Source organism: Microtus oregoni, unplaced genomic scaffold (assembly GCF_018167655.1).
Source record: "Microtus oregoni isolate MIOR12 unplaced genomic scaffold, Mior012 000020F_ref0000438, whole genome shotgun sequence".
Classification (NCBI taxonomy): Eukaryota; Metazoa; Chordata; class Mammalia; order Rodentia; family Cricetidae; genus Microtus; species Microtus oregoni.
Window position 1 is genome coordinate 22,617,725 of NW_024543079.1, and position 17,770 is coordinate 22,635,494.

Here is a 17,770-nt window from a genome sequence, read left to right on the forward strand (position 1 = left end):
TAATGGGCCAGGCAGTGTTTAAATTAATACAGTTTCTGTGTGGTTATTTTGGGTGTAAGCTAGCCGGGCGGCTGGAATGAACAAGCAGACCCTCCCTTCCTACTTTATATGACACTTATTCCTTTACAATTCTCTCCTTTCTAGGTCACATAAATCTTTAGGCGCCACTAGGGGAACCTCAACAACTTGTACCCACTCCGTAAATACTACCCTTAGGCCGAACTTAACCGTCATGTCATTCTGTCAACAGTATGAGCGAGAGGGTTGGACAATCCTCACAGAATTCTTTGAAGCCACATTGAAAACACTCTCAGTGGCTTGAAATAAGAGGCCATCTCAGGGAACGGCTGGAGAGGAATGGATCAGATTGGCATATTTATGCCCAATACAGGCAGGGCAGAAAATGTCACTGCCAAACTTTCAATTCCAAAAGACTTGTCATATTGAACAGAGCATGTGTCCCCGGGAGTGAAGTGAGCGCTCCTATCCTAGCTCCACATGGTTCATTTTCTGTTGTCTTTCAACCTTGACCCAATTTACCAAGCTCCTCTTTCTGGTTTCCTTAAGAAAGAAGGTGAATGCCCATGACAGAGGAAGAACAGACAAGGTCTAAGAAGGAACTATCAACCTGTGAACATCAAACACTTCTTGCAAAGAGCCTAAGACACTACATGAGAAGCGTAGTGTTCTGTATGCAGTACATGGCTCCTACCAGTCTCCTGTTTCTGCAGACACCAGAGCAGAGGTCATAATAAAGAGAGAAAACCACTTGCCTTTCCCCTCCTTTTTGCAATGTTGGTAATGGAACCCAGAGCTTTGCAAATGCCAGTCTAGGGTTCTACCATAAAGCTGTACTTTCCAGTTCCCAAACCAACCCTTTGTTTGTTTGTTTGTTTGTTTTTTGAGACAGGATTTCTCTGTAGCTTTAAGCCTGTCCTGGAACTCACCCTGTAGATCAGGCTGGCCTCTAACTCAGAGATCCTCCTGCCTCTGCCTCCTGAGTGCTAGGATTAAAGGCGTGTGCCACCAACACCTGGCTCCAATCCTTTTTTTAAAGATGAGTTTGGCTCAAGTTTTTCACTGAAGCACTAGCATGTGCCCAAGTCTGGAGCAACAGTGACCTATGGTCTAGACAGCTTTCCAACTGTGGTATGAGAGGACACTGCCACTAACACTGCACATAGTACAGATGGTGAAGGAAGTTGAAATACTCAATGGCTTTGCATCCAGAGGCTTGACCTGGCTCTCCAGGGAGGCCATGAATGTATTCTCCAAAATCTTCAGAAGATTAACAGAGAATTCAGAGTCTCTTTGTATCTGTCTCCTGAAGAAAAGATCGGGAAGGAATAAACTGAGGTGCCTTTGAATCTCGTATTTGAAGTTACTAAAGTTGAGGACATAAGATTTTTAAATATGGGAAATTGTACTCGATGAAGTAATCTTAAGAGCAGAACTACAAAAATATCTGTATGATATTTACAGTTATTTGCTGTTAATGGCCTGAACCAAGTGAGTTTAGGAAACGTTGAACTTGTCTTCAAGAACACCTGCACATCTGTAATCCCATCAGTCAGAAGGTAGATTAAGAATTCAAGGTTGCTCAACACAATGGGGCACAGGACCTTAATCCCAGCACTAGGGAGGCAGAGACAAGCAGATCTCTGTGAGTTAGGGGCCAGCCTGGTCTGCGTAGTGCATAGCAAGTTCCAGGCCAGCCAGGAATACTTAGTGAGATGACCCCCCCCCCCCAAAAAAAAAAAGTTCAAAATCATGTTCAGTTACATGGTGAGTTGGAGACCAGCTTGGGCTACATGAGACCCTGTCTCAAAAAAAAAATTGCAAAACAACAACAAATCCAACCTTTAACGGGAACCAAGTCAAATATCTATCAATAGTAGAATGGGTTTAATGTTTTGGTATGCTTATAAATGGAATTATTTTTTCAAGTTGAATAAAACAAGTCAGACTTTTAGAAGTGAATGCTGTTATGACCTCAATTATATAAAGTTGGGAATGGGCAAAGCTAGGGTAGGTAGAACATATGTGCTACAAACTGGGCTCAATCCCAGCATCAAAACAAAGGCAAACAACAATAAACCCTTCAATCAGAACTACCTAGCTCAGTGCCAGTCAGGACACTGGCTAGGCATGAAGTGGAAGTGACTAGGGAACCCCCCAGGGTATGCTGAGAAACTGTTTTAAGATCTGGGTGCCGGCTGTGGGGTCTCACTGTGAAAACTCACCTTAACTATATACTTATGGGCTCATTTTTGCTGAATTGTGTTTAACATAATTGGTGGATTGCTTTAAAAGTGGTACCAGGCAGAGCAGAGTTCTCTGAGAAGGGCACAGAGCAGTAAACATGATCATAGTTGTCTCATTAGAGATGTGCTCTAATGGAATTCCTTTCTCCCTAGATCTGTGGTTCTCAATTTGTGGGTCGTGACCCCCAAAGACCAATGAAAAACACAGATATTTTCATTACAATTCATAACAATAGCAAAATTACAGTTATGAAGTAGCCGCGAAAATAACTTCATGGTTGGGGGGGGGGGGTCACTATGACATGAGAAACTGTATTAAAAGCTCAGAGCATTAGGAAGGTTGAGAACCACTGCGCTTGAAGTCACTGTTCTCTCTTGCATTCTGGATCTTCAAGGGACGAGAGCAGGGGTTTTGATGTCACTGCCCTTTCATTGCTACTGTGAAGCCCAGACTTATGGGCCAGGTCAACGTCAGAGGCAACTGCTATATTCTAAGAGTACAAACTAGAGCTGGCCTAGGAAGTTTTAAACTCCTGGCTGATCCCGGGGCAGGGTATGTCTATGCAATGAAACGCTACATTTTAAACATTTCGCCCTTGTTCTACAACACAGTTGTTTTTTCCCTACAACATCTTATTGACTTTAATACATTTAAAATGTTATTCTGAAAAGGAGTACAGGACCTAAGAAAACAGTAAGACTGCAAGTGCCTTTCAGAATTAACCAGGGAGTAACCAGACGAGCTAGGAAGTAAAGGTTCCTTGCCTAGGGAACTAGCTTGGTATTTATTTATTTTGATTTTTGAGACAGGGTTTCTCCGTAGTTTTTTTTTTTTTGGTTCCTGTCCTGGAACTAGCTCTTGTAGACCAGGCTGGCCTTGAACTCACAGAGATCCGCCTGCCTCTGCCTCCCGAGTGCTGGGATTAAAGGCGCGCGACCACTGCCCGGCTCTAGCTTGGTATTTAACTGCAGCTTCCATTAACAGAAGTTCAGGCATTTTGCAATTGCTATGGCTGGGATCCGAGAGGCCCCAGCAGACTCACCCTTGTGGAGAAGGATGTCAGAGGAAGGTGACAGGGTGTGTCTGGGCAGCCATAGGAAGTAGAGTAGTAATCTCCAAGGAGGGGTGGGGCTGTTAGCTATCTCTCTCCTCCTTCTCTTCCTCCCTCCCTTTCTCTCTCCATCCCTCTTTCCTTTTCTTTGTCTTCTCTCTCTCCCTTCTTCCAGGTTGAATATGAACTTTGGTCCTCCTGCCTCGGCCTCTAAACTCTCAGGATCACAGGTATGTGAGCTCGACCACTTCTCTCTATAGCAGTTAAGACAACTCCAGGGTTGCGTTCTGGCCTTGTGCTCATGGCTACATTTTGCCTTAATTCTGGGAACAATTCAAAGTCTCCTTTTCTACCTTCTCATCGCCCAACTCTCCTGATACCTCCATTGGGGAAAATGGGAAAATTAAACGCAGTCACTGCTTCTAAAAGCCTTTCTGCACGAGCATCATTGGTTTGATGCTTTAGCCACATCATCAGTTCCCATGTCAGCAGAACAAGAGTCACAATGGACCGCTGCCTTTTAGAGTCATTATGAAGATATCATGGGCTGGCAGCTACAAACTCCTGATAAGCACAGCCTATATACACTGTTAAGGACAATTTACCTTGCTTCTTCTCTTAAATAATCAATAATCCTCATGAATCCCAACCTGGCCTCAAACTCCTGATCTTCCTTGCTTCACCCCCCCCCCCCCCGCCCAATCTGAGGATTACAAATGCTTGCCACTATGGCTAGATAACATTAAATAATGCTTCAAAAGGCAAGCAACGTAATCCTAAAAATGAGTAAATTCAGTGTCAATGAACAAAGTACCCAAGGATATGAGTGTGAACTAAAATATTTTGGTAATTTTGGTCATTCTTTTTGTTTTTGTTTGTTTCTCTGATTGAGGCAGGGCCTATCTATTATGTAGCTCTAGTCGTCTTGAAACTTGCCAGATTGACCTCGAACTCACAGAGATCTGCCTGCCTCTGCTTCTGCTAGGACTAAAGGTATGCATTACCACAACAGACCCTGCCCTGCACTTTTGGTCATTCTTTTTTTTTTATGCAAAAATTAGTTTATTCACATTTTATCTAGCTGAAAAAAGACATATTTAAATAAGAATTCAACAATACTATCTCATTTAATTCATAATTTAAGTCGGAGCAGTAACACTTTGGTTTCAACATTTAATATCAATGCTATGGGAAAAAAAAAGGTCATTCTTAAATTTAGAAAGGAAAAGAGGAAAATAGCTATCAGGGCTGGGAGTGTAGACCACTAGAATAACACATACTTAGTGCGCACTGTGGATAAACACAGGCAATGCTAGTGATTAAATGCACGTCAGCTCTCTCACCCTGTTATCTGCTGAGGTCAAGGAACAAGATCTTGATGGCTTACAACCCACCACTCCCCAGATGTCAACAGCCTCTGTGACTGACACTCAGGGGAAGTGTTCCCTTCACTCTGTGTCTGTCACCTGCAGAGCTTGGGGTCTATCTCCCAGCATTGCATTTCCTGGACGTGGGTAGAAACAGACGCCACTAAAATTGTTCTCCTTATCAGCCTGGACTCCAATTCTGCTTAAGCATAACAGTGCAAAGGGCAACCCTGGGCTAAAGTCCCAAGAAGAGCCTTTGAATGACTCTGGATCTGAGAAAGAAAAAAAAAAATCTGTAACTGAAAACTACAGTGCACTGTGCGTGTGTGTCAAGTTCCTGGGTGAGATCAGCTTAACTAATCAAAGCCCTTCACACTGGGGTATAAAGAGAGTTCCAAAGCCAAGAAGCATGGAGGAACACCCAGCCTAGCACCGTAGAGAAGGGCGGGAAGTGGAGGACACCTAGAACGTGCCCCGCAAAGGTGAATGCAGCTCCTCGGGAGAAGCATGGCCCTGCAGGACCACCTTCTCGTTAACCCAGCACCTCTTTTAGGATGCTGTTTTCTCTCCCTCAGTCTTAGGCAGAAAACGAGTCAGGCTGGTTTGAAACTTGCCTGGGAACCAAAGTCACCTGGTTGCCTGCCTGGCCTGTGACTTGTAAGCAGAACCCACACCACAAATCTTAAACTTCTTTCTATTCCAGGCAGTCTCAACCGGGGGAAAAGCGGGGGAAACCTGACCATGAGTCTGTTTCCTAAGCACCGATTGCTGTGTCATTTTGGGGCAACGACATTCTGCTTTTCTGTGCCAACAACAAAGGCTATATATATCAAAGAGCTAAAAGACTTGACCTTCAACCTGCTACCCCACCTTTGATCCCGACACCCCCATTTTCCGGATCAAAACCAGCCCCTCCCACATATTCAAAAAGTATGCAGCGTGCCAAACTGGCACAGGCTCTTGCCTCCCATTTCAAGCATAATCTCATTCAGTTCCAAACACCCTGCCCTGGATGGTTTTCCAGGTTAAATAGCTATGTAGTTCTGGGGATTTTCTGACCTGAGAACGCAAAATGGGTCCATCCTCTTTAGCTGCTCCCCTTTAAACCTCCTGGAGACTGACAGGGCTATACTGAGTCCTACTTCGTGCACCGAGGATCCGCTGTGTTACTCTGTCCATCATTGTGACATGGCACCGACAATTCTAGGTTTTCCGGTTCTGGTGCCAGGAGGAATCGACAAGGTATAAAGTTCAAGTGCCTTCAAAGCAATTAAAATACACAAGCAGACAAGGAGCTTCTAAGCCACTCCCACCTCCTACAGAGAATGTCACTTGGTATTGTCACCACACTTCCAGTTCCCAAACTTTGAAGGAGCGATGGGATGCCAGCCCTCTTCATTTACCAGCTTCCCGGTCCCCCAATTCGCACCCAGCACCTAACGTCGTCTTTCATCACCTGTGGGTTTCTGAAGGTTCCAGGCCATTTCCCAGATTGATATCTGTCTGTACCATCTCCCGTTTCAGTTCTCCGATCTCCGAGGCGATCGTGTCGATGAGCTATTCAAAGACAAAAATAGCATGACGTCAGGAAGTAAAGAGGCGGGCAGTGTTCCTAAAGCCATGGAGCTCCTGCCCTCAACAAATGAACCCCCCCACCCCGGTTTTAAATCTTGGCTCTGTGAATTTCCTCTAAACAGAGGAAATAAAGGGGGAGGGACCAACCCCCCTTAAAAAAGAGGAAGAACTTGGGTTTTGGTATTGGGAAAGAGCTTGGGTTTCAGTATTGTAATAAGGAAAAGATTCTGATGCCCAATTTTGTTGCTCAACATAAACATAGAAGATAAATAAATGCTACACGAACCAGGCTTCCAAATTCATTTTTGTCAAAAGAAATATTTCAAGGGATTCTCTGCATTAAATGTTTGCAATCAAAACCTTGGAGTAGTGGTCCCATGAAATTTCAACATTCAGAAGGCGGAGGCAGGAGGATTGTTGTGGGTTTGAGGCCAGTCCAGACTACATAGTGAGTTCCAAATAAGTCAGGGCCACAGAGTGAGATCCTGTTACAGAAGTGTCCAAAAGGGCCAGGAGATATCTCAGTAGCAAAGTGCATGCCTTGCATACACAAGGCCCTGGGTTTGATTCCCAGCACTGCACATGCTGGGCACAGTGGTGCACACAGGCATCTCAGGACTCAGGAAGGAGGAGGCTGAAAGATCAGGAGGGAAACTCACCCTCAGATCTAGAGAAATTCAAAGCCAGCTGGGATACATGAGATCCCGTATGAGACAAACAAGATTTGGGTCATGTAAATAAACCCATTTTAACGATGCACTAGCTAGGCCAATGGTGCATGCCTGCCAGCCGAGCACTTAAGAGACAGAAGCAAGAGGTTCAACAGAAAAGATCAAGGCCAGCCTTGGCTAAATGGTGAGTTTGAGGTCAGCCTGAGCTACATGTGGCCCTTTCCCAAGAAACCCAAATAGTCTGTTGTGGTAGCATACCCCTTTTAGTGCCAGCACTCAGGAGGCAGAGGCAGGTGGATCTCTGTGAGTTGAAAGTCATTCTGGTCTACATAATGAGTTCTAGATAAGTCAGGGCTACAGAGGGAGACCTTGTTTCAGAAACAAGCAAGCAAGCAAACAAACAAACAATAAAAAATATTACAAGGCATGGTGGCACACAACTATAATCCCTGTACTCAGGAGGCTGAAAGGGGTATTGTAGAATATTTAACCATGTAAAGATGTGTTACATTTATGTTGTGGAATATTATTTTAGTTATGTAAATGTGTGTTACATTTGTTTATGCTGCATTTGTTTAACAATGTAAAGATGTGTTGCTTTGCCTGCCTAAGACACTTGATCAGTTTAATAAAAAGCTGAATAGTCAATACCTAGGCAGTAGCAGGATAGGTGGGGCTAATGGGCAGAGAGAAGAAGTAGGAGGAGGAACCTAGGCTTGAGATGAAAGGGAGAAAGAAAGGGAGATGCTCAGGGCCAGACAGCCAGGCAGCCATCAGTCAGCAAGATATGGAGTAGGACATACAGAATGAAAGAAGGGTAAAAAAACAAAAACAAAAAAACCCAAGGCAAAATGTAGACAAAGAGAAACAGGTTGCATTAAGTTATAAGAGCTAGTGGGACAAGCAAGCATACAATAAGGCTGAGCATTCATAATTGATAATAAGTCTCTGTGTCATCATTTGGGGACTGGTAGTCTGAGAAAGCCGGCTACAGAATATAAAGAATTTGAAACAAGTCTGAGCTACATAATGAGACACTGGTTCAAAAAGAAGCAAAAAATTCAATAATGCAATACTTACAAATTAAATTTTTGTGTGGTTCTAGGGATCAATCTCACACACACTATGTAAATATTCTACCAGAGCTACATCTCCAGCATTGATGGATTGACTGACAGGTCACTGAGAGAGCCAGGCTCTGCCAGTATCCCAGGCTGGCCTTGAACTCACTATATACAGCAATTTGGCCTTGAGATCCTCCTGCTTCAGCTCCTCTTTCTTACTGAAGTTTTTGTTTTGGTATTTTGAGAAAGGACTTTGCTATGTAGTTCAGGATGGCCTGGAACTCAGTGTGCATACCAAAGCTGGCCTAGAAATCAAGGCAATTCTCCTGCTTCAGCCTCCTGAGCCCTGGGATTATAGGCATGTGCTACTATGCCAAATAATTTATCTTTTTAAATTTTTTACACCCATTAGGCTCCCCCACCAGCAAATGTATCACTGAGAGCCGTTCCTTCCTCCCTGAAGTATCCTATGGATTGGGCATTGGGAGATATTCACATTGTTCTTTGATAAATTTGCACTTATTTTTAATTCTTAAAAGCTTTCATTCTAATATCTTACATTTGGTTCTTCCTAAATTCATCCTTTGAGGACAGAGATAACCCATTAACCAATTTCAGGGACCCATGTTAAAACTACCAAGAGCTCTTGCATAAACCCGATGCTATTAACTAAAGTTTCTACAACTTACACAACCCCAAACCCGAGTGCCAGTCTAGGAGTCTGAATGTCTTTGCTGAAGCTCCACCATGCTGAGGCTATGATCCAGAGAGGACTGGATGCTGAGGCTGTGGTCCAGAGAGGCTATGGTCCAGAGAGGCCTGGATGCTGAGGCTATGATCCAGAGAGGACTGGATGCTGAGGCTATGATCCAGAGAGGACTGGATGCTGAGGCTGTGGTCCAGAGAGGCTATGGTCCAGAGAGGCCTGAATGCTGAGGCTATGGTCTAGAGAGGCCTGGATGCTGAGGCTATGGTCTAGAGAGGCCTGGATGCTGAGGCTATGGTCTAGAGAGGCCTGAATGCTGAGGCTATGGTCTAGAGAGGCCTGGATGCTGAGGCTATGGTCTAGAGAGGCCTGGATGCTGAAGCTATGGTCTAGAGAGGCCTGGATGCTGAGGCTATGGTCTAGAGAGGCCTGGATGCTGAGGCTATGATCCAGAGAGGACTGGATGCTGAGGCTGTGGTCCAGAGAGGCTATGGTCCAGAGAGGCCTGGATGCTGAGGCTATGGTCTAGAGAGGCCTGGATGCTGAGGCTATGGTCTAGAGAGGCCTGGATGCTGAGGCTATGGTCTAGAGAGGACTGGATGTTGAAGCATCTGCAAATCTGGTCCTTGAGTGTGGCTTCTTACCACTCTGGTCACACAGGAATTCTGCAGACTCTAGGGAAGGGGGCAGCAGTGTCTGTTACCTGGTGTAGTCAGAGGGTCAAGTGGGACAACAGGCTGTTGGTGAGACAATGATTCTTACTCCCAAACCCAATAGCACATAGTAACTACGGTTTGAACCTAACAGACAACCACCTCCAAGGTGAATACAGCAGAGCTCCACCATCCAAGCCGGGGCAATATGTTGATCCTTTTCTTTCTATTTTTTTATGGTTTTTGTTTGTTTGGTTTGGTTTTTTGAGACAGTTTCTCAGCATAGCCCTGGCTATCTTGGAACTCACTCTGTAGACCAGGCTGGCCTTGAACTCAGAGAATGGCCCGCCTCTGCCTCCCAAGTGCCAGGATTAAAGGAATGTGCCACTGCCCAGCTTAGTATCTTCATTTTCTTTCCCCTGCAGGACTATGTCACAAGGCTCAGTACAAAGTGGTGATGCTTATCTATTCAGAAGCTGGGAGAATGGCTGGGACTGTGACACTTGCCTAGTCACATCTGAGACCCTGGGTTTGCCCCCTCAGCATGCAAAAAAGTATAAATTAAACGACCTGGGGGAAAATTGTTGCTGGCATGGCTGGGTACTTGGGCCAGGAGGCCAGAGGGGGTGGATCATGGTAATCACAGGAGGAGAGAGGAAGGCAGGCCAGGGCTTGTGTCCTTGGTCCTCTCCCTCATTCTAGGACTCAGAAACCTGGTCCCCATGGGGTATTCACCTGGGTGATATTGCATGTGCATGACATCCCCACCCAGAGTGAGAAAATAACTGATGAGGGCTCAGTTCCCCCTCCCCAGACCTTTGAGATCCCAGCTGTATATATATATATGTGTGTGTGTGTGTGTATACATGTACATATATGTATGTATACACACATATACACACATGTATGTATGTGTATATATATATACATATATGTGTGTGTGTATTGCCTCTTATTTCTAGCAATCAACATTATAGAAAGCTAATGCCAAGCAACACTTAAGGGAGGCACATTCATTACTCAGCCCTGATGAGGCCCTGATCACCGACAGCAAGGACCTGGGGCAGGGGCATCTCTGTCTCTCATCTACCCAGCCCCCATTTTTCTCTAATGGGAAGGAAAGTCATTGTATGTAATCCTGTTTACACAGAAGGGAGGAGGGAAAAGGGAGGAACCCCAAATCTTTTCTTCTTTTAGGGTTAGATAAAAGGAGAATAATTCTCTTGAAGGTCAAGTAAAAATAAAACAAGAAAGTGCTTGGAGAGCAAGGCTGAACATGCCTGGTATCACTCAGGAATGTTATCAGCGCCTGAGAAGGGATGTGCAGCTGATAGGGCAAAGGCTGGAAACCCAGGCTGTGGGAAAAGTCAGGCGCTTGGCTCCTAGCTTCAGAACTTCTTCTATACCCCAATTCATCAACTTGGCCTTGGAGCCTGGTGGGCTTCTGCATTCTGGGAATCAACCGTGTGGGAACAGACTTACTGCAGGACCTGAGAAATCACATGACCCAAACAATTCCCTCCCCTGTCTGATTCAGCTGACCTGGAGTTGCTTCGTGGGTCTGGTGGGTGCATCCCACATTTGGGGTTTTCCAAAGCGGATTCTGAAAATGCTGGACCTCTTCCGTACTTGCCAACAACCTTTGCTACCGGAACTATCTCCAGGGAATAAAGGTAGCCCAGGGCTGCCACCTTCATTTGTAGAGATGTATTTGTTGCTATTGTTTTGAGACATCTCCTATAACCTATGCTGGCCTCAAACCCACTATATAGCCAAGGTTGGCCTTGAACTTCTGATCTTCCCCGCTTCTGGGTACCAGAATTATAAACACGTGACACTATGGTCAGCTCTTTTCTTTGTTTTTGTTTTGTTTGAGACAAGGTTTCACTTGTATCCCAACCTGACCTGGAACGATGTAGCTCAGACTGGCCTCAAACTTGAGGCAAACCTCCTGTCTCAGCCCTCTGAGTGCTGTGATTATAGAAGCTGGAGACAATGCCCAGCTGGATCATCCTTGAATGTTATTACTCTGTGTTTTTCACCCAGAGGAATGAATCATACTGATGTGTATCATAGCTTACTAATGTTATGTTGTGAGATTTATCAAATGGAACCTGGCAGGAATCACCAAAATGTGAGGAAATACCACCATCTTAATTTCCTTTTGCTTCTTTCTCTGTTTTCAGAAGGGACATGCTATAACTCTAGTTGGTCTAATGTTTGCTGTGTGGCTCAAGCTGGTGTGGAACCCGTGGCAATCCTCCTGCCTCAGTGTCTTCACTGTTATCATGCAGTGTGTATGCCAGGCTAGCTGGGCCACAAACTTGTGGAGGTTCTCTTGTCTCTGTCTCCCATCTCACCATAAGCAAACTGTGGTTTCAAGTGTGGGCAACTGCACCAGACTCTCTACATGGGTTCCGGGATCTAAACTCCAGTAACTCAAGCTTGCCGAACAAGTGCTTTCTCCACTGAACCATCTCCCCAGCCACTTATCCAATTTTAACTTAAACCCTTCTGACTCTGGTTATCAAATGCACTTCCCTCTCCCAACATCCAATTTTAATATAATTTATTTATACTTGGCCTGGACCTAGATATGGAGGCTGGCCTGGGACTAGATCAGGATGTCCTCAGACTCATAGAGATCTGCCTGCCTCTTCCTCCTGAGGGCTGGGATTAAAAGGGTGCCACCATATGTATACCCAATATCTAATTCTCAAACTTCGTGCAATCTAATGATGAGATTCTTTTCTTTTTTGCTGTGGTTTGTTGGTTCCAAGTATATTTTTGTTATCTATTTGTAATTTTCTTTGTTTGTTCATGTATCTGTTGCTCAGTTGGGGAGTTTATTTTTCTTGTTAAGTTATACAAAGGTGTGAGTTGAATCCATTGTCCCATATATTTCAAGTACGTTTTCAGATTATTTTAAATTAATGTTTTTCTCCAACCTTTAATGATGATAGAATCAGTACTGGGGCTTGAACCCAGGGCCATGTACATGGTAGCCAAGCACTCTAGCACCGAGTTCTAGCCTATCCCTAATATTATCTGTCTGCCTGACTGTCTATCTTTTTTAAAAAATATTTATTATTTATTATGTATACAATATTCTTTCTCTGTGTATGCTTGCAGGCCAGAAGAGGGCACCAGACCTCATTACAGATGGTTGTGAGCCACCATGTGGTTGCTGGGAATTGAACTCAGGACCTTTGGAAGAGGAGGCAATGCTCTTAACCACTGAGCCATCTCTCCAGCCCCCCCTGACTGTCTGTCTTTATCAGTCAGTCAGTCAGTCAGTCTGTCTGTCTGTCTGTCTGTCTTCCTGCCTGTTTGCCTGCCTGCCTGCCTGCCTGTCTGTCTGTCTGTCTGTCTTAGACAGGATCTCACTACGTAGCCCCACCAGGCCTGGAATTTGATAAGAATGCCGACCTTTAACTCATAGATATTCACCTGCTTCAGGCTCCCAAGTGTTGGTATTAAAGGTATGTACCACCACACCCAACCTGTGGGGTACTTTATACATGAAGAAAAAGGAGGAAGAAGAAAGGGAAGAAGAGGAAAGAGGAAGAGGAGGAAGAGGAAGAAAGGAAGGAAGGAGGGAAGGAGAAAGAAAGAAAGAAAGAAAGAAAGAAAGAACGAACGAACTTCAAGACAAGGCCTACCAAATTGCCTAGGTTGCCCTGTCACTCTGTCAGGCAAGACCTTGGACTATTAAGTCCTGCCTCACCCTCCCAAGTAATGAGGCATACATGTACTACCAGGCTAGAAGGTAGAATAAAAACCATTCAAATTTGCATTATGGTTGTTGCTTTTCTTGAAGTAGTATGGAGTACATATATTTTCTACTTAGACTTATCTATGAGTCTGCTTATTTACATACATTTCTTTGTCTTTCATTCCTCTGGAATTTAGTTTTATGTGTGACATAAAATCAGGACTTTGCCTGGGCTACACAGCAAGACTCTGTCTTAAGAAACTAAACAAAACCATTCCGAAATTAACAAAGAAAATAAAAACATTGTCAAACCCACAACCTTAACCCACCATTCTCTGCCCTGAGGTGACTACATCTGTTCTACAAAATTAAGCCACAGAAAATTAAGGACGCGATGTCCCTTATATGTGATGGTACCATAAGTTATTGATGAACCAGGTGTCCATTACTGCAGTATGTTAGATCTTCCTCAGACCTGAGAATCCCTTTGAAGACCAGATGCTGGTAGCTCTGCTGAAGTCCTGCCCTTACACCACTGAAGCCTCTCACACCTCGGGAGAATACTCAGGAAAAGGCCTTGCCCTCCAAGCCAGCCCATATCTCACTACAGGAGACATTTTGCTGCTGGAACCTGTTTTGTCTGTTGCACAAAGACCAAGAAGGACTTCAACCAGCTAGTGATGAAGTATCAATAGATCACCCAGCTCCCTCATCCCCGACAGGACCACTCTGAAGCAACATCATGTCCTCATTCCCCTTTCAGACGGAGCCAAAGCCAACCTTAATGGACTGCTTGGTAGTGGAGACCAGTGTGAAGTCTCCTCCTCCCTCAGCTCAACCTTGACTCCTCTATGGGGTTCTGTGGGAGCATTTCTGGGTAAGATACTTCCATGAAAATCTTCAGCTCTGGACTTGATTCTGAAGAACACAGCTTAAGAAGCCCTCTGCCTTCCTGCTTGGACCCACAACCTTAACCATTCCAGCTGCTGGGCTTGCCTGCGGTAACTTCTTGCCTGTGTCCTCCAGTGATGGCAAATTCCCCAGGACGGCAAGCCTTTTTGTCTAGCACTGTGTTCTCCAAGCCCAGAGCTGTCCCCGTAAATGAACTGACTGCTCTTCCTTCTCCCAGAATCTTCCTCTTGGTAACTTCCTTGTTTGTTTGCCTTCCAGACAGGGGGTAAACCAGGACACTGTGGAGCTGGAGTCCTCTATCCTCAGCTGGACAGGATGGGGAAGTAGGAGAAATTGTGATATCTACTAAAGAGGGTCTGGTGAAAACTCAGAAAATGACTGTCTCATTTTTTAAACGTGGAATTTAGCTTTCAAAACAAATAATATATACGCAAGTCTGTACACATATACACATATATACATACATGCCCTTGTTTGACATGAAAGTAAGAAAGAGGTCCAAAGGGAGGGGAGAATAAGAGGGCAATGAGGGGAGAAACACTACACAATACCTGGCTTCTCTCCTGTTTAATCTGTCTACCTACCTATCTTTCCATCCATCCATCCATCCATCCATCCACCCCAAACCCCACATACATATGGAACATGCAATCAGAAGGGAGGCTCTCTGGACTCAGGAAAAGGACTAGCAGGAGGGGGAGAAGAGAAAAAAGGGATGATAGTGGAGGGTAACATGAACAAAATACAACAATATATACTTATGCATTTAAAGCCACAATGAAACCATTATCTTTTAAGTTAAGGTGAAGAATTTTTCAAAGTATTATGCTTGCGACCATTCCTTTCCTCACTCCCACGAAGTAGAAGCTCTTAGTGTGGTACCATCTGCTTTAAACCATGCTCTCCCACTAACTAAATTATAAGCCACATGTGTCAGCAGGTCAAAGAGACCAAAATTGGTTCCATGTTGCCAGACAAGGCTCCCAATATGGTAGAGGCTGGGGTGTCACAGACTCAGTGCCACTGATAGAGCCCTGGTCCTCAAGTGCCAGATGGCTCCTCCTTTCTGTCTACGGCTGTGCTTTTAGATTCGGGGCCACAGCACAGAACAAAGGACTTTGAAGGATGGAATTCTGGGTGTTTGGGCCTCTTCTACAGCACTGATTTGCTTCAGCAATTGAGTTTGAGGCTTGATTTTATGTTTTTATATTTCCAGGAAGTGTTCATAAGCCAGATGCAGTGACCCACGTCTGTAACGCCAACAGCACTCTGGAGACAGAGGTGGGGAGATCTTGACTTTGAGACTAGAGTAGACTAGATACACAGTGAGTTCCAGGGTTCCAGCCTGGGTTGTATATGGGATGAGATCCATCTTGAAGAGAATAGAAAGGCATAAAGTTCCAGGTTACAATGGGGAAGAGCAGTAAGTCATCACATGTTCCATCAAATTTAAGTTATTGCCAATTATAAGAAGCACTCTTGATGTGGGATTTCCCTCTGTATGCTGTGATTACCATTGATAAATAAAGGAACTGCTTTGGGCCTATAGCAGGCTAAAGGGGAACAGAGCTTGGCAGGGAAAACTAAGCTGAATGCTGGGAGAAAGGAGGTGGAGTCAGAGAGACTCCAGGTAGTCCTGCTGGAGACAGACGCCAGAACTTTAGCCGGTAAGCCACAGCCACATGGCAATACACAGATTAATAAAAATGAGTTAAATTAATATGTAAGAGTTAGCCAATAAGAAGCTAGAGCTAATGGGTCAAGCAGTGATTTAATTAATATAGTTTCTGTGTGATTATTTCGGGGCTAAGTGGCCAGAAACCAACAAGCGGCCCCCTCCTACAATACACTGTTATGTCACAGACCACCAGGAACTGCACATACCATGGGGTGCAAGCTGCATAGGATTTCAGAACGAGCGACTCTGAAATCCCACAAATAGACCTGAGATGTCCTGACTTCCGAAGCTCAGGACGAAGAGATCTGCAGTCAAATGAATTAAGTACCAGTGACTTCTTTGTAACAGACACAGTGTTTGCAGGACTGGCATCCTGGGGTTACAAAACTGACTCCGAATGACAATGGTGGGCACCCTGTTTCCCAATCCAGTGCCTTTGCTACTGTGGGCACGGCCAAGAACTGTGCAGGCCTTCTAGTGTGGCTGACCGGAAGTGTGGGCAAGCAGATATTTGCATAGTGCACAGGCTCCCTGGAGGAAACAAAGCCTAGGAAATGAAAATGAAAACCCAGTGTGGCCCGGCCAGCTTTCCAGCCTTCAGATGAAACCCTTGAGGCTTTCACAGTTAACATTGAGGTCCCCCATCCACACATAGTTCAGCCCTCAGAGCCTATTTCTACAACTAAGAAAACAACACAAAACTGGGAAAGAAGTTTTCTTTCAAAGTTACCAATGATAGGTGGGACTGGAAGCATCCTCAGTGTTTAAGAGCACTGGCAGCTTCTCTAGAGGGTATGAGTTTGATTCCCAGCACCAATATGACAGCTCACAACTGTTTGTAACTCCAGCTCTAGAGGACCTGATGCCCTCTTCTGGCCTCTGTGGGCACTGGGCATGCAAGTGGTGTGCAGACATACATGCAGGCAAAATATCCATACACATAAAATCAACAAAAAAATGTACTAAACAGACAGTTATCGTTGTGCACCACAAGTCAAGCTCATGCCATTTCAGGTATCAAATTGTTTGATTCTTACTTGGATGACGGTCTAGACTATAAGACCATATGCTAACTTGGGAAAGATCCACAAACTGCCCAATATTTGTTCAGTAGAAAACAGAACATCAACAGTTTTAGTTTTTTACTATCTTATGTCTTCAAGCAATTCTGTATTAGATTGAACTGTATGGAGTTGTGCTGTTTATGGGCCAAACAATTATTAAATACTGGTGATATCAAGGTTGGGATACACACACACACACACACACACACACACACACACACACACACGCTTACTCACAGAAGATGTTAAAGGTAGTTCAAGATGCTGTTCTTAGCAACAGTATAGGGATGCATGTCTGTAATCCCAGCACTCTGGAGGCTGAGGCAGGGTGCTTGATTACAAGTTAGAGGCCAGTCTGGGATATATTATTTCAAAGAGGGATGTTGGAGGGAGAAGTAGAGGGGAGGAAAAGGGTTCAGGAAGGGTAGGCAAAGCAGGGAGGGATATGGGTGAAGAAGACCAGGAGGAAAGAGTCCTTTTCCATGCACTGATTATGTTTACTTTTTATGTGTTGTGTATTTATTTTGTTTGTTTGTTTATAATCTATTTTTATTTTATGTGCATTGGTGTTTTTTGTCTGCATATAAGTCTGGGTAAAGGTGTCAGATCTTGGAATTACAGACAATTGTGAACTGCCATGTTGTGAATTGAACCCTGACCCTCTGCGAGAATCTGGAAGAGTAGCCTGTGCTCTTAACCACCAAGTCATCTCTCCAGGCCCCTGTTTCTTTGTTTTTTGAGACAGAGTCTCAGTATGTAGCCCAGGCTGGCTTCTAATTCAAGGTCTTCCTGCCTCAGTGTCTCTAAGTGCTGGGACTACAGGTATGTAGCACCGTACTGGCCTTCCTTTGACTCCTCATTTTATAGTTTCTGTTACCCAGAAATAGTCTTTACAAGCTGTTGCTTTGGGATTGGAGAGATGGTTCAGCAGTTTTGAGTACTTGCTGCTCTTGTAGAAGAACTGGGTTTAGCTACTGCATGGTAGCTCACACAACCACCCATAACTCCAGTTCCAAGGGATCTAACACCTGCTTCTAACGACCTTCATC

At 44.6% G+C, this 17,770-nt stretch overlaps 1 protein-coding gene across 4 annotated transcripts in view; it reads right to left on the reverse strand.

Moving 5' to 3' along the window:
* The window catches only part of Rin2 (Ras and Rab interactor 2), a 177,976-nt gene that overhangs the window by 52,333 nt on the left and 107,873 nt on the right, over positions 1-17,770 (reverse strand). For 3 of the 4 annotated variants that reach the window (XM_041670354.1, XM_041670355.1, XM_041670353.1), the window contains exon 3: positions 6,140-6,240. In XM_041670354.1, coding sequence (XP_041526288.1) covers positions 6,140-6,240 — 101 coding nt within the window. Of the gene's footprint in view, positions 1-5,742; positions 5,902-6,139; positions 6,243-17,770 lie in introns of those variants that run through there. The other variant, XM_041670356.1, reaches the window with a different exon arrangement.